This window comes from Fusarium tjaetaba, assembly GCF_013396195.1.
Source record: "Fusarium tjaetaba strain NRRL 66243 chromosome Unknown NRRL66243_c0000226, whole genome shotgun sequence".
Taxonomy (NCBI): Eukaryota; Fungi; Ascomycota; class Sordariomycetes; order Hypocreales; family Nectriaceae; genus Fusarium; species Fusarium tjaetaba.
In genome coordinates, this window is record NW_023501422.1 from 98,066 (window position 1) to 120,757 (window position 22,692).

General features: G+C 47.7%; 7 protein-coding genes across 7 annotated transcripts; 4 read left to right on the forward strand and 3 right to left on the reverse strand.

The window, feature by feature from the left end:
* Positions 1-57: 57 nt before the first annotated feature.
* On the reverse strand, positions 58-1,750 carry FTJAE_9818 (major facilitator superfamily transporter; the record flags this gene model as incomplete). Its single annotated transcript, XM_037356777.1, has 3 exons — positions 58-911; positions 964-1,094; positions 1,185-1,750. The coding sequence occupies 3 exons, from the start codon at positions 1,748-1,750 to the stop codon at positions 58-60; spliced, it is 1,551 nt and encodes a 516-aa protein (XP_037203062.1).
* A 4,800-nt stretch (positions 1,751-6,550) lies between these two features.
* Positions 6,551-7,924, forward strand: FTJAE_9819 (uncharacterized protein; the record flags this gene model as incomplete). The annotated part of the gene is made up of 3 exons (XM_037356778.1): positions 6,551-6,829; positions 6,881-7,691; positions 7,740-7,924. The coding sequence occupies 3 exons, from the start codon at positions 6,551-6,553 to the stop codon at positions 7,922-7,924; spliced, it is 1,275 nt and encodes a 424-aa protein (XP_037203063.1).
* Positions 7,925-9,443: 1,519 nt separating this feature from the next.
* On the forward strand, positions 9,444-10,774 carry FTJAE_9820 (CYB2-lactate dehydrogenase cytochrome b2; the record flags this gene model as incomplete). Its single annotated transcript, XM_037356780.1, has 4 exons — positions 9,444-10,120; positions 10,167-10,493; positions 10,545-10,671; positions 10,724-10,774. 4 exons carry the CDS (start codon positions 9,444-9,446, stop codon positions 10,772-10,774), a joined length of 1,182 nt encoding a protein of 393 aa, XP_037203064.1.
* Positions 10,775-11,243: 469 nt separating this feature from the next.
* On the forward strand, positions 11,244-15,422 carry FTJAE_9821 (triacylglycerol lipase V precursor; the record flags this gene model as incomplete). The annotated part of the gene is made up of 5 exons (XM_037356781.1): positions 11,244-11,435; positions 11,487-12,882; positions 13,416-13,554; positions 13,736-14,338; positions 14,390-15,422. The coding sequence occupies 5 exons, from the start codon at positions 11,244-11,246 to the stop codon at positions 15,420-15,422; spliced, it is 3,363 nt and encodes a 1,120-aa protein (XP_037203065.1).
* A 223-nt stretch (positions 15,423-15,645) lies between these two features.
* Positions 15,646-17,932, reverse strand: FTJAE_9822 (n-terminal fungal transcription regulatory domain protein; the record flags this gene model as incomplete). Its single annotated transcript, XM_037356782.1, has 5 exons — positions 15,646-16,228; positions 16,280-16,627; positions 16,682-16,995; positions 17,067-17,732; positions 17,786-17,932. 5 exons carry the CDS (start codon positions 17,930-17,932, stop codon positions 15,646-15,648), a joined length of 2,058 nt encoding a protein of 685 aa, XP_037203066.1.
* Positions 17,933-18,814: 882 nt separating this feature from the next.
* FTJAE_9823 (uncharacterized protein) lies at positions 18,815-19,352 on the forward strand (the record flags this gene model as incomplete). Its single annotated transcript, XM_037356783.1, has 2 exons — positions 18,815-19,000; positions 19,059-19,352. 2 exons carry the CDS (start codon positions 18,815-18,817, stop codon positions 19,350-19,352), a joined length of 480 nt encoding a protein of 159 aa, XP_037203067.1.
* Positions 19,353-19,512: 160 nt separating this feature from the next.
* FTJAE_9824 (phospholipase A2) lies at positions 19,513-21,229 on the reverse strand (the record flags this gene model as incomplete). The annotated part of the gene is made up of 2 exons (XM_037356784.1): positions 19,513-20,890; positions 20,943-21,229. 2 exons carry the CDS (start codon positions 21,227-21,229, stop codon positions 19,513-19,515), a joined length of 1,665 nt encoding a protein of 554 aa, XP_037203068.1.
* Between the last annotated feature and the right edge of the window lie 1,463 nt (positions 21,230-22,692).

A 22,692-nucleotide genomic window follows, 5' to 3' on the forward strand; every position in this document is an offset into this window, starting at 1 on the left:
TTGCTGCAAACTCGAGATGTCATGTCTAAACTAGCTGCTTCAAAGTGATCACGCTATTCAAGCCTCCTCCTTGTTCTTGTTTCTCTCATCCATCTCGACCTGCTCAACACTAGCAGTCTCGATATCCTTCTTTTGGTGCTGAGGAAGGTTTTCGTCGTGAACACCAGCAACAGCATGCTCAAAGGCACGGCCACGCTTCTCAGGACCAAACATAGTGGTGAACATGATACCGAGGGCAATGATAGCAGTGGCAATACCCATGACAGGGCCGTAAGCCTCAACCTTGTCACCGTTCTTGAGAGTGACGAATGTCTTTTCGGCGATGGCGTTGACAATCTGGGCGGAGGGAGATGAGATCATGTTGCCGATCTGGTAGGTGACACCAGGGAATGAAGATCGGAAGGCAGGAGGCGACAGCTCATTGAGATGGATGGGAATAACACCCCAGGCACCCTGAACGAAGAACTGGATGAAGAAACCAGAAGCACTGAGTCCTCTCTCGGTTGTGGGGAGAATCCAGGCTGGGATCATGAGGGCGGACATGAAAGCCGAGAAGATGATGGCACGGCGACGACCAACGAACTGGCTGAGGTATCCAATGATTGTACCACCAACACAAGCGCCAGTCTTCATGAGAATAGAGGCACGAGAAGCAGCAGAGTTGTTGAGTTCTTTCTGCGTCAGCATGAAGGTAGTGTAAGAGTCTTGAGAAGTGTGCGAGTAGTAGTTGAACCAAGTCATGAGGAAACAACAGTAAACGCACATCTTCCACTCAGCGATAAGCATCTTCTTGCAGTCTGCCCAGAAAGCACCGGGAGTGGAAGACTGCTTGCCCTTGGCGCGGGCTTCGAGGAATTGTTGGGACTCGGGGAAGAAGATACGAACGATACCGACGGCAATTGAGATACCAGCTAATTGTTGTTAGTAGAAATTAAATGATAGGCTTTGGCGATGAAAACTTACCGGCAATCCAGAAAACCGTCTTCCAACTCTCAGTGCTACCTCCAACGCCAAGGTTGGCGCATGCAGCCAAGACGTAGCCGAAAGAGTAGCCCTGTTGCAAAATACCAGACATCAAGCCTCGAGCGTTGGAGCTAGAGCGATATTAGCACGGAAATAAAAACATTCTCCAAAACTTGGCAAACTTGGCATAATGAAGTTCAATTGGGGTAGGTTTGACTTACGGGCACGACTCGAGAGCCATGGCGATAGCATTGCCGTAGACTCCGCCCATGAAGAGACCAAAGAGACTTCGCACGGCGAGGAACTGCTGGAAGGTTGTGCTGTAGATGGTGGCGATCTGAAGAACACCGAGGATGATCATGTTGAAGACCATGGGCCACTTGCGACCCCATTTGTCACCAGCGAGACCAAACATGGCGGCGCCGACAGATCGGAGGAGAAGAGTGAGGGTGATGGCAGTGGTGATGGAGGTCTTGCTGGTGTCATAGTAGGCCGCCAGCTTCTTGGTCTGGATTGACAGAGCGTGGAAGTCGAATGCATCAGCAGTCCAGGCGCAGAATCCCACGAGGAAGAAGATCCAATCCTTGCCAGAAAGCTGAGCCATGAGACTGATGGGGTTCTTGATGGGATCTGGGTCCCGCCACTCAGTGGTCTCTTCACCATTCTCGTTGGTGATCACAACACGCTGCTTCCAGATGAAGAGATCACTGAGAGCCTGCTTAGCTGTGGGAATGACACCCTTGACCACAGGGCCGGCGGGCTCGCCTGCAGATGGTTGCTGGACCATTGTAAAGATGCTTATACAGGTCTTGTAGGGAGAAGAGAGTTGGGAGGGGATGATGGTTGGGGAGAATTGAGTTTACGGGGAGAAGAGGGGGGATTTATATCCTTTTTTTGCGCAACGCCAGCCACGGCCGCAGATCGCAGCAACAAGCTTAATGTGTTATCTCCGATTACAGCATCACTAGCCAGTCCCCATATCATGCAGTGTAATGGTAACATGTCGCACCAACACAAAACCCTAGAGTTACAGTAGACGTGGGGATGGGTCTCGAAGTTGGGGTACTCGTCTAGCGGATCATGCCCGTGAACAGAGAGTGAGGTGACCACCCTAGCCTTGTTCTGTTCCCCGCAGAGCGAAGGAAGTATGGGGATGGAGAAGGGGTTGTCATTTGTTGAGCCGGGTGAGAACGGAGGGAAGAAGGATTTTGGTCTGTTGACTGGGATCAAGGTTGAGAGTTTGTTGTCTGTGTGTGTATGCGGGGGAGAACAGGATGACAACGGATCCGCAAGTTTATACGAATGTACGGGTTTAGACATACAATGTGATAATAATACTACGTAGTCAATCATTTTTGCAGTGTTGTCTTGTTTTTGGTATCTCGTTATATGACATATCCCCCTCTCGCCATATCCTATGACGCTGTATCACTCCATCACCCACCAAAAGAGGGTTGGAAGCCATGAAACACAATTGGTCACATGGGATTAATCACCAAGATGACAACCCCGTTCGCACACATAACAAAAGGTGGACACCTCCAAAACATGCGGAGAGGCCGAGCCAGACTTATTCGGCAATACGGCACCGCTGTGCTTCTCAGTGTAACTGCCGATCACCCCGGAATTTACGCTTATACCACTTTAACGTTAGGGTTTGGCATAACATTTTAAGGCTCCCTGTTAAGCTTACCTTGCACTGTGAAATATGGGGCCTAACACACCCACTGGCTCTGCGGGGAGAGACAACTAACACCTAAAACTAGCAAGGGCAGAACGTAGGCAGAACTTTTTCTTCACAGTCCCCGCTTACGCTGTAACTCACTACAGAGAAAACAGAAGCAAGTGGAGGCAGAATTGGGGGAGACACATGCCGAGTCTCCATCTCGATAAGTGACCTTGGCGTTGGAGGTGAAAGGGTATTGGCGTTTTTCTTGGTCACATCTAGGGTCGAGGTCAGTGAACTTGGAGGTGTAACGATGACCCATGACGGGTGGTTGTTGGTTTAATCCCTCGTTGGTCCATGCTTACATGCATCGTCTGTGTGAGTGAGTTAGGATTGTTCTGGAAGTTGATCGCCGTGGCACTTCTGTAACATCGTCCCTCTTTCGCCAGTCACTTTTGCAGTCCGACTGTTTTTCTTGGTTGGCGATCATTTCGACGGGATGACCTCACTAAGTGCGTCTTGGCTGACTCGGGAAATAATCGCCTTGGCGCCGAGACGGTTTCTAAATGAGGAAATCCGTCGCATTGAAGCCGACTTCATCTATCACCAACAGCAACAACTTTCTGGCACGTTTGTCGCTCAAGACCAGCCAAGTCATCGTGAATACTCACCAAAGACTCATAGAGATAAGAGACAACACAGAATGTCAAAGCTTTACGAGTCGAGTCCACCGAGTCAATCTTCCCTCCGTCTTTTCCCCAAAGTGAACAAGGATTCCCTCCTCGGTTGGAGATTGAATCGCGGGGCTAGGCTGCATCTGCCTCTTTAGTCACAACCTCCGATCAGCATTAACCCAACAAAGTAATTGGCTAGAAAAGTCGACGCACTCTTCATCGCACTGATTGGTTCTTGACCCCAAAGTCTCGACGTTCTAGTGGCGGCTCGTACGATATCTCCAACCTCCACCTGAGGGGAACAATACGATATACCTCTAGTCTAGCTGGGGGGTTTCGTATGCCCGAGGTCAAAGCAAATATTGACTTTCCATTGATATCTGGGGTATCTGGGGGCTTGTTGCACTTGTTCGACAGTGAGAGACTAGGGTATGTGTCAGAGACAGCGTATGGGAAATGACGGGAGCGCAAATGTGACAGAGTTACCAAGTGCTACGGTTCCAGACTCCGACGATGCATCGAGACTGGGGACACGAACGAAAGTCTCCTATCATACCAAGCGCCCGCACCTCTAGCGTTTTCGAGAACATTTCCCAATTATAACTCATACATACATAGCTCTTCTCCACGCTTTGGCAACCCTTCTTTCTCCAAATTGTGGCAAACCTTTACCCCTGCCAATACGTGGAATGCTTCCGCTTATACCTTGATAAGCATGTATGCTTTTTACTCGGATCATTTCGGGATGTGGGATGATGGTATCATGATAGTGAAAAATTGTTATCATGAAAAAAAGGCAATGAGCTGTTTTGATGCTCTGTTTTTGAGTAATCTTCCCCATAAAGAAGCTCAGATGTTCCCATAGGTCCGAGATCTGAAATCTCAACCCCATAATCTGAATCTTTCTCCAGGTGTTAACCTTGTCTGTCATACCACAGTTGCAGTGTCCCCAGAGTACGGGGCCTCAGATCACCTGATTTGAGATGTACAGCTGAGATGAATCCTTCGTTAATCTTGTGTTATGGGGCTGTGATCAGATGTTAGCTGTGCATTGGGGACGCTTTGACTCCAACTTTGTAAACGCGCGGAACTACGCTTCCGTGGCGAAGGTAATCTGTTACTGGGGTCATAGAGTTGTGATTCGACGGTGATGTGATTTGGGGTAAATGGTTCCAGACTACAGACTATCGTTGAGGCATTATGGAGTAGTTTCTCAATTCTGAGCTAGGGATGTCATCGTCGTGGCTCAAAGTTTATGCTCGAGCCTTCTGTTAGTAGCGGAGACTAGTCATCCCTTGTGATGTTTTCTTGGCCAAACAGCATGAGTTAAACGCGTAGCAAGGTCGGTTGCGCAAGATCAAAAACATCCCAGCTATCTCCACTGGCATTCAGACGACAAGTCTAGAAGACCATGTCCCGAGACATCCGAAGCTTCTAGACTGAGCTATCTTGAGTGCACTACACGTGGTGTTATTGGAAGTGTTTCACTGGGTTCAAGCCACTGAGCTATGTATGGTTGAGTCGCCGCTTTGGTTCGTGATACCTGCTTGATAAACAGATGGTGCGGGCGCCGAATTACAAGCATTGGCGCCTCCGCTGTCCCACCTGAGCAAGGCGAAAATGGACGGTAAAGAAACGGCTTGTTGTTATCTCTTTGACTGTTTTCCGTGAGTCTGTCCGAGGAGAAGTCGCTGTCAAGTATTCAAGGTCTCTATAAGATAACTTCAGCGGCGGGTTGAATTAGAAAGGAGCTTCTCCAAGTTAATAACCCTTGCATAAAGAGTCAATAGTGAAGTATGATAGCCCATGTGGGCATCATGACATGAGAAATTACTAGATACGAAGATGTCAGATCAGTATATGTATATCAAAGCCCCGATGCTGAGGGAGGACAGTCCAGCTCCGTTTATCTCAAGAAACATGGCAGTATGTGACAGTTTATAGCTCGAGAGATAGACCCATGTGGTAGACATTATTTACCTCTCTCTAAAGTCCTCTTTTCTGTCTCCCTCTGGTACCTACTTGGATTTCTCAGGTCGTCTCCTTGTGTTGAAGCCGAGAGTCTAGGTTAAGCTGTCTGATGAGGATACTGCTAAAAACGACTGAATTCGCGAATAGGAAGCTAACTATCACATAGATCAGTGTTATTGAGCTACTGGAAGTGGAATGAATAATTATTAAATGATCAAAAGGCGTCTTTACCAGAATGCTGCCTTGTTGATTCACCATCTAAGGTCATCATCTTTATTTATTCCTAGGTGACGTTTCCTCAATGGCGTGACACTTTAGCATTCGACAAGACAAGACAAGTTACAGCTTACGGAGTACCATGAAGCCACAGATGCTAAGAGACAAGTTATTTCCTTGTCTGCTTTTGAGCTATAACGGAAGCTCACTGCGTTTCTTGTCAGACTTCTCTGTCAGGTAAGAACATGACTGACAGAACCAACAATGAACCTCGTGATTTTTCACGTGAGTCCCTCTAGGCGTGAACAAAGCTTAAAATAATATGGGTCTTTATCAATACACACACTGTATCTCTTGCAGGTGAAAACTGTGCCAACGAGATGTCATAGTAAATTATCCTAACCTACAGCCCTCTGCGAGCAAGAAAACTTCTGAGGTAAAACCAAAGGGCCCGAAATTCCTAATCTTAAGCCTATTGAATCTATACTGAGTTTATCCAATTATTATTGTCGCCTAGGACAAGGATCTAATGCTTTCTCTCCTCCCCTTGAGTCCTAATTCCTTAGCTGCGTGGCTTAGCCAGCCTTACGATACCCTCCGAGCCACAGTTGAATATAACATGAAAGATTCTACTGGATACTTCGGTCTTGATACTTCGGTCTTGAATCGGAAATTTATAAAGTGCCGTCCTAATAAAAGACCATCGTCATTAGTTGTGATCTTCACCGACGCGCGTCTGACTGGCTGCTTCGTTTCCTTGAACGCTAGCAATATTCTGATTGGTTAGAATTTGAAACTAAACATCCTTCGAAACAAGTGTAGATCCTTCGCGTGGTAGGATTATACGAAAATCGGCAGTTTCCAAATTTGTCATTGGCCGCGGCGTTCGAAACGTTAAGTAATTGCTCAGTATTAAACTTTGATCAGCTTGAGCAGGCACGCTGTTCATGTAATTACTACCGAGAAGGAGCGAAACTTATGGGGCTCATAAATATGATACAAGTCGCGATCATCCCGGGAATGTTCTATCGTGACTTGTAGAGTAATCAGTATCTTCAATATGCTCAGTCTACTCGTGAAAGCAACGACATGCATCGCTCTGCTATTATGTCTGACTTGGTATGGCCAGACTCATTTCTATCGTGACCCCGGGAGTGTTTTCTTCGATAAAGCACGAGCATACGAGACGCGTTACTCCGAACATCGCAAAGCCGAAGTTGAGAAGCTAATAGACTCGTACCCGGACCTGAAAAGGCCGGCTCTGGGCAAAGCACGAGATGGTAACAAACTTCTCTGTGTAGCACTGAGCTCTGTGAAGCGTGAGACACAATACCTCCCTGTAAGTGCTATCCTAGATGGATGATCATGCTCAAGCTCATTGGGATAACAGATGACAATAGGGAGTATGGTGCAAGGCCTTTCGAAGGAAGAACGAGATGACCTTCATATATCTATCCTAATAGCGGAAACCGATCCAAGGCGACATCCTGGCTGGAACCACCAGTGGCTAAACCATGCGGCCGACGACATTTTTACCTACGACGTCAACGATACACAAACGAAGCACCTGAACGACCTCGAACAAAACGGAAGATATCAAGAAAAAGGTGTCTTTGATTACACCTACGCCCTCGAACGATGTTACGCCACCGGCGCATTATACGTTGGCATGTTTGAAGATGACATCATTCTTGCTGAGGGATGGTTTACGAAGATTTTACAGGGACTATCAGAGATATCCGACTCTGGCAACTGGCTCTTCATGCGTCTTTTCAACCAAGAGAGATCAACAGGGTGGTCGAGTCGGGAGATTGGCGGAAACAACGAATTCTTGATCATCCTAGGCATTGATATAGGAATCGCAGCCTCGGTGTGGTTCGTACGTCGGCAATGGCGAGCTTCACGCAAGTATCTCGACATGGAGACACTCGCAGTAACAGCCTTCATACTGGTACCAGGACTGATAGTCCTGATGTATCAGTCAGGAAAAGCATCATTATTTCCCCCGTCCCCTGGAGTTTTCAAAGAGCCTTTCGGATGTTGCTCACAAGCAATGATTTTCCCGCGGGCTCAAGTCCCTTTGGTGATTGATAGCCTGAAGGAGAGGAAAGAAGGGCAGATAGAATTGATGCTCGATGAGATTGCTTCGAGTAATGGTCTTGATAGATATGCTTTATATCCAGTTCTGGCACAACATATTGGTGAGTTTCCATGACAGTGTTAGAAATCACGAGCTGACAAATTTCAAGGAATTGATTCAGCAAGGAAGACGGCGAAAGACGAAGCTCAAGCCATTTGGAGCATGGCCTTTGAAAATAACAATCCCAAAACTCTCAAGAAAGAGCACAACAAACTCCTAAGGAATTACGAATTGTGGCGTGAGAAGGTTGAGCAAGATAGTATCGACTCTATGTATCTCCATGAGTTAGCATAATCTTTGGCATATAATAAACTTAATCCTCAGAACTAGGTAGTTATAATTTGACTTTTAGTATCGACTTTCACTTGTCCACTGGCAGTAGCTCTTGGCTGATGCCAACCGTGATACATATTTGTGCTATATCGCATAAAGACTCAGGGCATTTGACAGTAAAATGGCAGTCGTTAAGTTTTCAATATCTCGAAATAGGCCATAACATGTTCACTGGCGTCGTTCACGCGACGCATGAAAAATTCGAGAACATCTTGATAGAGCAAGTGACTGTCACTAGAGAATTTCTGCGGTAGAACACTTTCTCGGCTAGCCGCCAGATCGGCGGGTTGCAATAGCTTGATCCTCAGAGCATTTATAGACTCGGCGAGTATATCGGCTAAGAACAAGCTTACTGTTATGCCTATGCTGAATTACCCGCCGGCTATTTTCAATCACGCCAATAGGGCGATGAAACATTCAGCATCAATAACAGGCAGATTCCGGTGTTTCATGATTCAGAAGAAGCAAAGACTTATCTTAGAACAGTGAGTTTCATAAAAACAAACGCAAAGGTTCCGGCTGGTCGGCTCATGCGCCAAAAATGTCACCTCGATCAACGACTCCCAAAGAAGTAACTCCTTCATGCTGCTTCGTCTATGAGTGGGCAGTCTGTGCCTGGTTAATCTTTTAAAGTTTCGCCTTGCGGGACGGAAAAATTACCATGTTGCAAGCTAGTCTGTCAAAACGAGATACGACGATCATTCCCTCTATCAAAGTAGTACAAGTCTTTGTTCAAGATGGCGGAATCCACTTTGTCTTGGAGAGGCTTCTGCTTTCCTATTAGAGACCCTTGGCCGTTGTCAAAGTGGATGAACTCCACAACTGTTGGATCGTGGAGTTGAGGCTAAAATGAGGGTTATTCAGCATCCCACTTCATCGCGGTCAAGATGGGATGAATAGTGGAGTTTGGGATGTTGGCGATATGAGAGAGTGAATTGCATCATTCATGCAGTCAATGAGGCTCTTCAAAGTTTGGATCGGCTATTATGGCAAGCCAGGGGTCGAGTATTGATTGTTGAAATGAACATAAAGGATCGTAAACCCGGAGAAAAGGGCTCGAAGAGACATAACTAGCGCAGTTTTGATAATAATGATGCCCATAGTTGCCAAGTCTGGACCAACAATGAATCCTCGGCGAATATTTACTCTTACTCTCCTTGATTTGATGGATCTTATCAATCTGATCAAGACACCAACCCCCACGAGTGTCACAGGCTAGATCCGAGAAGGCATAGCAGTGCCCACTCTTCATTAACCTCAGGGCATGAAGCTCCACCAACAAACTTAAGGACATGCCATAACCGAAGTCTTGTCCGCGGGTGTCTTGGGCCAGGTATTTCCATTTATCCAGACGTGGTTCCTCTTGCTGTTGGTTCTGATGTGTTGGCTCTTTTCCCACTCATTACCTCACTCTTTATTCTCTTAGCCTAGGTGCTACAGTCATTCTTTACAAAACCTCCGGCAGGTAAATCCATTCATTATGCGTACTTCAACTATCATTACCTCTCTGGCGGCTGCTGTCTCTGCCTATGAGCCATGGCTCAACGAGCCTGACACTGGGCTCAACACTTATCTTGCCAGCACTAACTGGACCGAGGGCAGCCGTCCTCTCCTCAAAGATATCCGTGGCGTTCCAGACTTTGACTTTGCCGCCCGTCAAGTCTTGACTGATCAGCAGTATGCTTTCTATCGTACTGCTGCTGCGGGAGAATGGGCTTACCGCAACAACCTCAAGGTCTGGGAGAAGGCTAGACTCCGACCTCACCAGCTTGCCAGCGTGAAGGGCCTCAACGAGACTCTTGGTGTTACTATCCTAGGTCACAACTTCAGTGCTCCAATCTTCATCTCACCTGCCGCTCGTGCTGGCTATGGTGACTCTGACCGCGGTGAACTCAACTTTGTTGACGCAGCTGCTGATGAAGATATTCTCTATGTTGCTGCTCTCTATGCCACTAAGAGCATTGAGGAGATTGGTGCTCAGCGTAAGAAGCGTGGCAACACCATCTTCCAGCAGATCTACTCCAACGCTAACCTCTCTGTTACTTGGGATGCCATGAAGCGTGCTGAGGACCAGGGCGTCAAGGCATTTGTCTGGACTATTGATGCCCCTGCTACATCTACTCGTCACCGAGCTGCCCGCTATGACACCACCAACGCGTATGTTCACTTTCCTTCAACACCAACATCAACTAACAAACTTCAGTAATGGAGCTACTTCAGTATTGAGCTGGGATCTTTTCAAAGAGATCAAGTCTCATACTAAGCTTCCCATCATTCTTAAGGGCATCACGACCACTGAAGACGCTCTCCGTGCTGTCGAGGCTGGTGCCGATGGTATCTGGCTTTCTAACCACGGTGGTCGTCAAGTTGACTACTCCCCCTCTCCTCTCGAGATTGCATATGAACTTCGACGCAATGCCCCCGAGATCTTTAAGAAGACCGAGGTTATCGCCGACAGTGGTGTCCGTTATGGAACTGATGTTATCAAGCTGTTGGCTCTCGGAGTTAAGGCTGTTGGCCTTGGTCGTCCGTAAGTTTTCATTTCCTTAATCACTCAAGATTTATGCTGATATTCTTCAAGTTTCATGTACTCCAATGTCTATGGTGTTGAAGGCCCCAAGAAGCTTATCCAGATTCTCAAGACCGAGATTCTTGCGGATGCTGCTCAGATCGGTATCACTGATCTTCACAACATTCCTTCCAAGGTGGTATGTTTAGTCAATTTTTTATGAAGGAGATCATCAGGCTAACAAGTGCAAGCTCAACACTCGTGCCCTCGAGCGCGATGTTTATCTCATGGACGAGAACTAAGATGTCCTGCCGCCGCAAGAGGCGCATTTATGAAATCTATGTGTATATACCTTTTCAGTAGATAAATATCCCGAATTGCAAATTACACTTATTGAGGTAGTCGTAGTTCTCCGTTATTAGTCGAAAGTCGCTAGCCCAGTTGATTGGTCAGGATACCGAGCTGCATGGTGGCTTGCTGACTATCATGTGCTACAACTCTAGACTTTCACTATCTAAATCAACGACTCCATGTCTCAAGTCTCCCCTAAGCACAAAAGAAATCGCTCAAGTGGCGCTAGCCATGGAGCATATGACATCCGTCGAATGGAGATGCCATGCTTGCCGCCACATACCATGGAACCTCGAAGAATGGCAGACGTCGGCTGCTATTCAACATCACGACTCTTTCGAGGCCCTTGAGACCTCAGCAGCCAGAGGTTGCTGTCTCTGTCGCAGTTTTCGTGCCACGGTATACTATAATTTCGCAACCATGGGCTTAAAGTCTCCTCCGACAGGTCCCTGTCTCCTATGGTTGCCCACGAAAAGTTACATCGGCCTATCGGGAGGAGGGGATAATTCCGATGCAGGTAACTGGCCTGTGGTCTGCAGATTCTACGTTGGGGATGTTCTTTTTCTCCTTCCGATATCCGTCAATGTCATTGGAAATGATGCGGAATTCGTGGTAAGTGTTATTATCGTCACCCATGGCACTCGGAGGTTAACGGAACAACAGAAGGCTGCTCCAATATCATTCAGAATGGCCTTGGAGCCTGATCTGAAAGAAGAGCTTTGCGATCAGATTCACGATTGTGTTAACAAACGTGGCGTGCACCAAGATTGCGACGTCGGGTGGTTTCGTCAAGATCTCAAACCAAAACCACCAACGCGCCTCATAGATGTTGATACCAATGATTCCAGTATCGTCCGACTCATCGTAACCGCCGAGGATTTGCACAAAGACTTCATCCCCAGGTATCTCACGCTCAGCTATTGTTGGGGCTCTACCAATGAACACGCCAAAACTACACGAGCAACAATAGCTGCGCGGCGCGAAGGGATCGCAGTACATGACCTCCCGAAGACTATACAAGATGCTATCCAACTGACGCGACTATTGAAGTTTCGGTATTTATGGATTGATGCTATATGTATCATCCAGTCAGATATTGACGATGTGTACCTTGACGATTGGAATACAGAAGCACCGCGCATTGGAGCATACTACCTACATTCTAAATGCCTCATCTCGGCATCCGCTGCTTCTGATAGTAGCCAGGGGCTCTATGTGGAGCAGAGTGCTCGAAGATATCCTCTAAGCACTTGTGCACTAGCTTTCAGCAATGACAAGCAAGAGTATATCTCTCTCTTAGTACCAAGACCATCGCCTTCAGAAGATTGGTCCGCTGAGCCACTAAGATCAAGAGGATGGTGTCTCCAAGAGGCCGTTCTGTCGCCTCGAATCCTTCATTGGTCCAAGCATGCCCTTATATGGCAATGCAACGGCACAACTAAGAGTCTTGCATATGGAAGTGACTTGGACACCGCTCGAGACATTAGAGCCAGTCAGTCGCATTTAAGCCTTGCCCAAGAACCTGACAGTGCAATGGGGGAAGCATGGACAGAGCTTATATCCAGATACTCCAAGATGCATTTCACCTTCGAGACTGATCGACTTATCGCAATTCAAGGCTTGGCTAACCGACTTGTCGACCTTCACGGTGGCGAGTACTTTGCTGGAGTGTTTCATTCACACCTTGCTGATGGGTTGCTATGGAAGAACTCGTATGACAAAGCTCACAATGCACTCAATGGAGTACCAACCTGGTCTTGGGCTACGAGGTGCCTTAATATTTGGTTTCTCCCAGTCTCATATTATTTCATACGGTTCACGAAACCAAATGTCTTCCCAGACAACCGCAGCCCCATAAACCTTGACACTCCCGAGAAACGTGCTCTCCGATTTGAAGCTCCACTGCTGAGCATTAACCTCGGAAGACCGTTCACGGAAGCTGATATTGTTTCAACAGTGAGAAGACCTGTATTTTCATGTCACGTCAGGTTCACGGAAGACAGTGAAGACGAATACGCCGTGAACTTTGAATACGATGCCGAAAGCCTGATGCCTGAAAGTTTTGAAATACTAGAGGTGCTTTTTCTCGGTCTGCATGTACTTCATAAACTGCGAGGATTTATTGCTTCGAGTGACTTTGAAGAATCAACTGTTGTTGATCCTGATACTATAGTATCATGTGAAGGGATTCTCTTGCGAAAGGTAGGTCGATACTATGAGCGTATTGGAAGGCTTGATTTCGACATGCCCAAGAATTATCAACGCCGTGCAAGGCTGAACGAGCTTATGGAGGTTACCAGAACCAATGTTTGTCTTATATAGATATCTTAAGATAATGTTAGATTTGATGGAAATACCTGATGTTTTGATAAGATAGCTCAACGTCGTTCTTTTCTTAGGCCGGAACCTGCCGTCTCCTCTAGCAAAAAGTACAGAGCGGAAATACTGACATCATAGTAATGGATCAATTTCTTTACAGCCTCGGCTTTTCATTTCGTCAGAGGCTGTGCCAACTTACAGCCCCATATCGAGGTAAAGCTGAGGCTCTGCTCTAAACTCATTTGGGCCTCATGTTGCGATACCCTTGTAAAGCCAAGAACTACATCTCAGCATCTGACCAATCAGACGGAGCGCAGCATGCTACCAAGTTCAGTAAGGTCAATATCGCCTCGACAAAGTCAGAGGTTCGGTATAAGTCTGGACTTGCCATTGGCTATCTTCTGGTGTTTCGGTATCTGGGCCACTGAGAAAGGCGTAGCTTGAGTATTTAAAGCTTGCTGATCTTGACAGCGGAATTAAGCTTGCCCACTATGTCTTGGCTTCTTAGCATGGATGATGGTGATGGCATGGTCAAATATGAGGTGGCTACTGCATAAATAGCTCTGACTCTCCCTGTACCTAAATTGTATCAGAATATCATCAGTCATCGTCATGGTTTCTTACAAACTTCTTACAGTCGCTTTCTGTACGGGAGCGACACTCGCGCTTCCACAATCCAAAACCGCCAGTGCCCCAACCGCTACCATCGACAACGGCATCATTATCGGAACTTCAACATCTATTCCTGACTCCAAGGTCGAGGTCAACCAGTTCCTAGGTATCCCATTCGCCGAAAAACCTATTCGCTTCAGTGCCCCAAAGCCAGCCAAACCATGGGATACTCCCTACAATGCCACCGTTTACAAGCCCGCTTGTTTTATGAAGTTCAACTACCCAGAAGAACGACGGAATCAAACGATTAAAATATTTGCTACCCCTGGGGCACCAGCAGGGACTAGTGAAGACTGCTTGAACTTGAACATTTATACCCCTGCAGGTGCAAAAGCTGGTTCAAAACCTGTTGCGTTCTGGATTCATGGAGGAAGTTTCAGTCATGGGTCTGGATCTTTGCCTTATTATGAAGGATCCAAGATGGCGGGCTATGAAGACCTGGTTGTCGTTACTGTCAATTACAGGACCAACATCTTTGGATTTCCTGAAACCTACGATCTGCCAAAGGGACAGTGGAATCTTGGGTGAGTAATATTCAGACATTTTAACTGTACTTTTATACTGATGTATAACAGCTTCCTTGACCAACGGCTAGCCCTGTCTTGGGTCCAAGACAACATCGCTACCTTTGGAGGAGACCCCAAGAAAGTCACCATCTTTGGTGAAAGTGCCGGCGCAGGAAGTGTTGATGATCTTCTCACAGCTCCACCAGATCCCCTCCCTTTCCGTGCAGCTATTCTACAGTCGGGCTCTGCTTCAACAAACGTCACACCTACCGGCTCTTGGAACACTGCAACCAAGCTAGCTGGCTGTGAAAACGGCGACTTTGATCAGGTCCTTGAATGTATGCGCGAGATTCCAGCCGCTAAGCTCAAAGATATCATTGAAAGGGGTATGCTCGATTTTGCACCTCTCAGCGATGACGGAGTCACACTATCAAACTATCCCCGCGACATCCGCATCCAGTCAAAGAGCAAGCCAAAAATCATGGCCCGAGTTCCTGTTATGTTGGGCACAACAGCAGATGAAGCAAGAATTCCTCAGTTCATGGACATCACCGTAAAAGATGCCCTGAAAACCTTGGCCCCTGGGATAAGTGATTTTCAAGTCTCGCTACTCAAGTTCCTCTACCCCATCGGATCTCCCGGAATCAACAACGAATTCGATCAAGTCACTAGAATTGCCACTGAAATCGGCATGCAGTGTCCCATTCGCTACGTCGCAGAAGACTTCGCTGAGGCAGATATCAAGACTTGGCGATATATCTACAATGCCAGCTTTGCCAATACTGAGATCTTCAAGGGCAGTGGAGCATACCACTCCGCGGAGATTCCAACTCTCTTTGGGACCTTTCCCGAGAAAGGTGCTACTGAGTTTCAGGATAAGCTGAGCAGGGAGATGCAGAAGGCTTGGGGGGAGTTCATCAGAGGTCCCGAGAATGGTCCAGGGTGGGGACAAATTCCTAAGGTCGGTGTCTTTGGAGGGGGTGCGAGACCTGACATTGCCAAGGAACCAGTCAAGACATTGGATGTTAGGAACGCGAACATCATTGAGCCAAGATGCTTGATATTCAAGAGCATATGGGAGAAGGGCCAGACAAAGGACTAGCCGCAAGGTTGCCAGTGACTTACTCGTGGTTCAGACTTTCTAATCTGATAATCCATTTGTTTCGACCCAAGGTCCCCCCAGCCCTGCCTGGTCATTTATCTTCCTTTATGTGTAATAATCTCATATTGACATGCTACATGGAAAAAGTCTGATATTCTCAGCGTCGTACATGGCTTCCCACTCGGCACTCTAGTTATATGATCAAGATGCCCTTCATTCCCAACTATCCTTTAAATGGAATAGTATCATCCAATTCCAGCTCTTTGTAGGCAGCAATAAGAGCACCCACCCGCCTCTGCTCCGGGTCCTCACTCATGCTCACGACATTGATAGGATACTGCGACTTTACATGACTGGCAATCAAAGTCTTTACCGATTCCTTGTCCTGTTCCACGTCTGCAACACTCTGCAAGAGACGCGGATCTCCTTGTTTGAGCGTGCCTTTCAGCAGGCTAAATGTAGTCACTGCCAAGTAGCACGAGTTGGCCTGGTCCCTTAGGCCTTTCAAAGCGAGAACAAGAGTAGATTGGAGGGCCTTAACAGCTTCCGGGGCTTTTTTCTTACCCGAGGATAGTGTGTTTAGCGTCATGAAACCCAGGAGGATATGAAACTGGATGAGAAGAGGATCGTAAGTTTCAAAGCCATGCCTAAGATAGTACAGTCTCGAGACAGTCTCGAAGCGCATCTTAGCATCTGCAACAACATAATTTGCTGTGTCATTTTCTGTACTCTCTGGATCGCGGCCTTGAGTCTCTGCCGTGGCAAAAGGCTCAAGTAGGATTATGACAATATTGAAGTAGCGTAGACTAAGAAACGTCAGTAATAGGCTGCTATATCAAAACGGAAACATGACATACTGGACCAATAACTGAAAGGGGAGAACCGCATTGCGAGGCGACAATGAGCTAGGCAACTCGTCGTACCATTTCTTCAGCATTAAGTAAAACCCCCAGGCCTCGTCGAGAGTCAACTTTTTCTGGCTCTGCAATGTAGGGAAGGCGCAGGCGCCAATTTTATTGACCAAAGCACGAGACTCTGAAACTGCCTTGAAATGATGACCCAGATCGATTGGTATAGGGCTTTGAGCCAGAGGGTACATGATCCATAGCTCAGGATACCATGATGCGTTGTCCTTGGGATCCAGTAAAGGAAATCTGGGTGGGGATTTTATCAGAGGTGGTCGGAAGAAGTGGAATGAAAAGAGCCTATGCCACTCATCAGTATCTGGGAGCCTCGCTCTTGTATTCCGTCCAACTTACGCCTGGAAATTGAATGTTGTCCAAGCTGTCAACGTCCGAGAAGCTTTGATCTTGTCTTCCATCTTGGGAGGGAACTCGTCAAATAATTTGATCCGGTCGGCCATGGCAATGGCCTGTATAGTGTATGAGAATCCTATCTCATCCATGCTGTTCATGTTATACGTGAGAGCCAGAACAAGTGTAGCCTGGACAGCTGTCAGAGAATCCTTCTGATCTTCGAATTCACGAATCCGTCTGGTCTCGGCGAGGAACTGATACTGCAGTGAGTGTGGATTCCAGAACTCTGTGCGCTGAGGATCTTTAATGTAGGCGTGCTATGACTGTCAGCCAAAGTGCGTATGAAGCTACTTCAACTTAGGCATGCTTCAGCAAGAATCGCATTGACGAGATACGAGGAGCAAAACTTCTCGCGATCGGCTGCCATGTCGTCCAAGAAGTAGTCATTGTGGAAAAAGGCAGAAGTGGGATATACGCGCATGAAGTACATCTTGAGAAGTTGGCATAGCAAATTATCATTCACCGGGACCTGCGTCCATTGAGACGGCCTCAAGGCATCGATACGCGGCTCTATCAATGTAGCAGCATGGTATGGCGCCCTGTATTGGGCTTCAAAGCCCACTCTCATCGCATTCAACCCAGCATTCGAATTACCCGCCGCCGCATCCTCATTGACCATCTCATAGATACGATATTCTAAGTAAGGATTATTTTCGCCGCGCAAGAAATGGGGCATTTCAGGGCTGAATGGGAAGCTATATTGATGCCATGTCTGGGGAACATGGGCAATTTGAAGCAGCAAATCACCATCCTGGAGGTGTCGGAGAACAGTCCGAACGTCCTGGACACTTTTGATTCGACGAATGATCGATAGACACTCCTCTTCAGACTTGCTTTGCATGATGCTGTAGAGCTCTTCATGAGCCTGGAGACGCTCTTCTATGTCTGTTAATTTGCGCTTGATGACTTTGCTACTCTGGTTCTCGGTGGGGGAGTATTCGCATAGAAGGCCGCGTTTGACACAGACGGCGCATCGTGGCTCTTGGCCATCGCACTGTTGGTGAATCAGACCGATTGGTTCACCCGCTCGACATTGTATATGCTTACCCTCACTTTGCGTTTCTTGCAGGCAAGACAAGCGGCGTCGACGTTCTTCCTCTTGGGAGCCAAGGGTGCTCTGGGGCCGGGCGCGCCTCCGCCTTGACCAGAACTCCCAGCGGACGTAGCGGGGAGTAGAGGGCGCAAGTGGGACATAGCGGGAGGCTTGAGACTCAATGATCGATAGGCCAGTTGGGAGGTAATTATTTGGTAGTCAGAGGTACTGATTGAGCTGGCTTTTCTCTCCTTCAGCAACATTATCGGCCCGGCGGATGTGCAGGTGCTTGGTTACAGAGACCCCTCTGTCTCACTTCTATGACATCAATTGGTGCAAGTACGAAAAAAGAAGCGACTGGGCACCAAAGAAGCGGCAGTGACTAAATGGAAGTTTATGACCTTAAGGTAGTTACCTAGGTTTCTAGAATATAAGAAGCGCTTCTAGTGGTGAGCTAGCAGTCTTCGTTCTACTATCTACTCCGTACATATGTGCGACTTAACCAGGCATCAGCTTTACATTCCTTCAAGCACCAGGAAGCTCTAGTATACTACCATGCGGTTATGAGAAGGCTCGCTTGGAACCAGTAATTGATCCCTCCAGATCCATTTGTATCCTTGTGTCTCAAGTAGTCTGCCCGTCACCGGATCGAGAACACAAGAATCACGGCCCGTCAGTCTCACCTCCGCATCCGGAACCACGCACATCACGACCTCATGTGCGAGGTCTGCCATGCTTCATTTGGCGAAAGATAAGCGAAGAGGCAGTGTTTCTATAGTTACCGAGATCTAGCCAAGTAAATGACATAAGAATTGCATTTGCGTGGAAGTATAAGAAGTAGGAGTCGCCATCAAAGTGATCACTTGGCTTGAAGCTTTCTAGAAGCTGCAATTGCGACCCTTCAAACAGTCTATCAAGTAAACTGATATTCGAAAACTTCCTAATCAATCAGTAAGGAACGCTTGAAAAAATCTCGTTGCTTGTTCCATCGCTGATGTTAGCCTGAGACATAGCATTACCACCCGCAAGCGGCATTGCTCACAATGTTCACCAAGACGGTTATTATCTTGCTAGCATCTTTATCGCAGGGAAAAGAAATTTTGAAGAGACGTCATGATGAACCAACATCCTTCATAGATAAATTCCCATGGTCTTCCTTCCTCAACAAAACCGGCCTCGATCCGCTCCAGTATCTCAAACCTCCATCTGACGACACACCCGAGACACTTGTCTGCACTACGGCAAGGTCTCCAATCTCAGACACTCGACGTCACTAACCATGACCAGGAACCCGGTCCCGATCGACTCGCTTGCCCAGTCGCCATAGCCGCTTGGTCGAACTTCACCGATGCAGAACAGCGCATAAGCATCCCAGCTGGTCAATGCCTATCCGCGACTGAAGGAACATGCCGAACCGTTGCGTGTGCGCCGAGAGGGGATGTCACCGTTGCAAGTGGTGAGATAACAGGACGAATGTGGAATCCCGTGTCGACAAAGTGTGTGTTTGGTGGCGTCGGAGGAATATGGCAGAATGATGGGTCAACTCTAGTCATTGAGATGGGATACGCAGGTCAAGAGTGAATCACGATGTATTCGTACTTTACAAAAGAGTCTAGCTGGTATTCGCATCCAATATCCTTACAAACCCAATATGCCTTTCCCGACCTTGCGCCAAAAGAGGTATCTCCAAGTAATCCCATCCAAAGGTCAAATCGCTTTCATAATCATTTTTGTTATCCTTTTACGCTGCAGCAGCGCTGACAGCTCCGGTCATAGAAGGTGGTGCTCCAGGCAACTCCTCACTAGGGTCAAGTTCGCCCTTCATCTCCTCCTCACCCTCCTCGACCTTCTTCTCAGTCGTCTTTTTGCCGCCAGCGTCGCCAAGACCAATGATGTCGATCCATCGCCAGAACTCGACAGGGTTGTTGCCGCTCTTGTCAAAGATGGCTTGGTCACTGTTGATGCCGTCTTTGCAGGGATCGCCGTTGGCTTCGTTAAACTTGTCGAGCTTATCGAACGAAGTGCCGTCAACGAGGTCGCCTGCGAATGTGCGACCAACAGGTACGTTGTTCTCGCGAAGCATCTGGAGCTGAGCGCGGAGGTTAAGACGGAGCGCTCGCTCAGGCTGCTCGGCCTTGAAGATCTTCTGCGTCAACCACGGAAACAGGATTCCAAAGTCGGACTGGTTAAGATGCGCAGAGTTGACAACGTAGAAGAAGTTTGGCTCTGACATCTTGTAGCCACTAGGCCGCTCGAATAGTTGAGGTGTGACGACCTTGACAGTAGGATCGGGGCTCAAAACACGAGCCTTCATGTGAAGATGGTCAGTCCACTTGAAAAAGTGCTCCGATTCAACTGCCAGAATAGCCTTTCCACCAGGAGCGCTGGCCTTGTCGGCGTATGCAGGTAGCGGCAGGTTGAACAGAGGCGCCGAGTTGGGGGCCATCAAGGGCATGCACCACATGTCGAGCAGCATGACGAGGGTCTTCTCAGATACCTGCTTTCGAATATCGCTGCCCTCAGTAGGGACAAAGATGGGCTTTTCCATAGCAGCCACCTCTGGAACATCAGCGTAATATGTGCTCTTGAGGAATTGTGTCATAGTAGCAGCACCGAAGCTGTGGCCAGCGAAGATGATGCTGCCAGGCTCGTGGATATTGCATCGACCGATGAATTGATCGAGGCTTGGGGTCGAACGGTTCAAGTTGGTCAATCGTGTGCCATTGTCAACAGCGAGCATGGCTTGATGGATCATACCGAGCTCCCAGCATCGAATTCGGAGTTGGGCTTCGCGGGCTTGGTAGACTTCGGGGCTGACATCGTGGGAAATCTTCTCGTAGGGAACGTGGATTCGGCCGTTAGAGGTGATGGTTCCGTTTTGCTTCTCGGGAACTCGAATGAAGCTTGCGACAGCGCTGCCATCGCGATGCTCAGGGCAGATGACGACGATACCGTGAGAGGCAAGGGAGCCGGCGATGTAAGAGTAGGAGTTTCGGCATCCTCCCAGACCGTGGGAAAAGATCATGGTCGGCCATCGCTTGTTCTCGGTTGACGATTCAAGGAGTTTCGCATTCTTGTGGGCTGGGATCGTAGTATAGTGAAGATGTCGGGGCAGGAATCTTCAGGTTGTCAGCGCAAATTATAGGAACGATTCAGATTCGGCGCACTTACGAAAGGAATTCTGCCAGCATAGGTCCAATACCAAGGAACTTTGTGTATGCGACTAGATGCTGTCGCTGAGGATTGGGCAACCAGCTGATGTGCTTCTCGTGCGATTCGGGAACAGCTGGGTAGAACATGCGATACTGGACGGTGTGGATGTTATCGACGCCCTCGGGGGCAGCGCTGGGCGCTTCAAGTTCGGAGATAGGAATCTCGACATCGACGGTGCCGACCTTGTAGGGCCCTGTGTATTCAGGAAATGCGGGAATCGGGCTTAGGCGTGAGAGGTAGGACATTTTGGAGACGCTCATGATGAGGTTGATGCGACGTCGCGCAGAAAGGAATGAAGTGTCGCGTGTTGTGAATCAATCAAGGATGAAGAGAATCAAGAAATAATAATCGTTAAGTAAATTCAACAGGAATAGAAAGTTTGTTCTTAGAAAGAGAAAAGGCTGCGAAAGTCCGTCGGCGATTGGATTGCTCGTACAACGCAAATAAATCGAATTGTGGCTGTACACTGCAGTATCTCTTTGGTGACGTTTACACGGACGGGACGCTATGACAAGGGTACAGCACTTCTTTCACATGCAAGAAAATGACCAAGCTATTCGCTGAAAGAGCCAGCAATTTCGACAATGGAAAAAAAAGGGGGGAAGCAAACAACATAAATAAATAAAAAGTAGTAAAAAGAGGTTTCATAGCATCATCCTCGGCATCATCAAACAAGGGGCAAGTCACGCGACAAAAAACCTGCAAATGCCTGAGAAGCATTGATCTATTCCCATTTGGTGACCGAATTGGCTGCAAGTGTCTTGTGCACAGTTACCAAGATCTTCTAGATTTTTTTTTTGGTAACTAAAAAAAGAGAGAGACCAGCGAAGGATCGACGTCATGATAAGATGTCATAGCCACGTAGACGCCACGATCCCACAAGGCCGAGGCAGAAAAAGTCCGGAGATTCCGTGTTTCTTGGCATTTCTGTTGGAGAATTTTCGTGGGTTTTCTTGCAGCCATTAACGGGGATGATCGTCAGGTCCATCGGTCTCTCGGCCGAGTTTAAACATCCGTGATAGCTTCGATGGCCTCAGGGAGCAAGAAAACACCGAACCTTAATACAGGGCGTCAAATAAACTTGGTAAAAATTCCCCTAAATTTAGACTAGACTTATCTAAATATTTTTATCACTTAGGGTCAAGATCCTGAGTTTTCTTTCCTCCCTTTGGATGGTATCATTTGCAAACTCAATATGCAGATTCTGCTCTAGAGCTTTCCCTCAGGCCATTCTCCGTAGACGTCGTAATATCGTCAAACTCTCTCTGTCCTTCCAGTGATAACATGCAGTCCCTTTCGAATCATCTCCTTCGATCCTCTTCTCGAATGACCCCCATGATGTCCATTTTGTCGTTCTCCCCTCCATGGTCTGCAGTCCTTACAGAAATCATGCCCACACTCAAAGTAATCCCATCGCCACGGCTTGACATCCTGCTTGCGAACATGACCCTCATTAGGTCCCTTTCCACATCTGCAACAAATCCATCCTCTCATCATGCATTCTTTATATGCACATCCGGCCTTTCCGCAGGGCCGTAGCGATCGAATAACGGTAAAGTCAACACTCCCGCATGAGCATTCTGAGCTGTTGGCGATTTCTTTTCTCGTCGTGCAGTCGATATATCGGGCTTTTTCTTCGTGCCCGCAGGCATAATGTATCCATTCGCAGGTGCACATTGTGTATCATTTCGCAGTTGGAGTTAAAGAT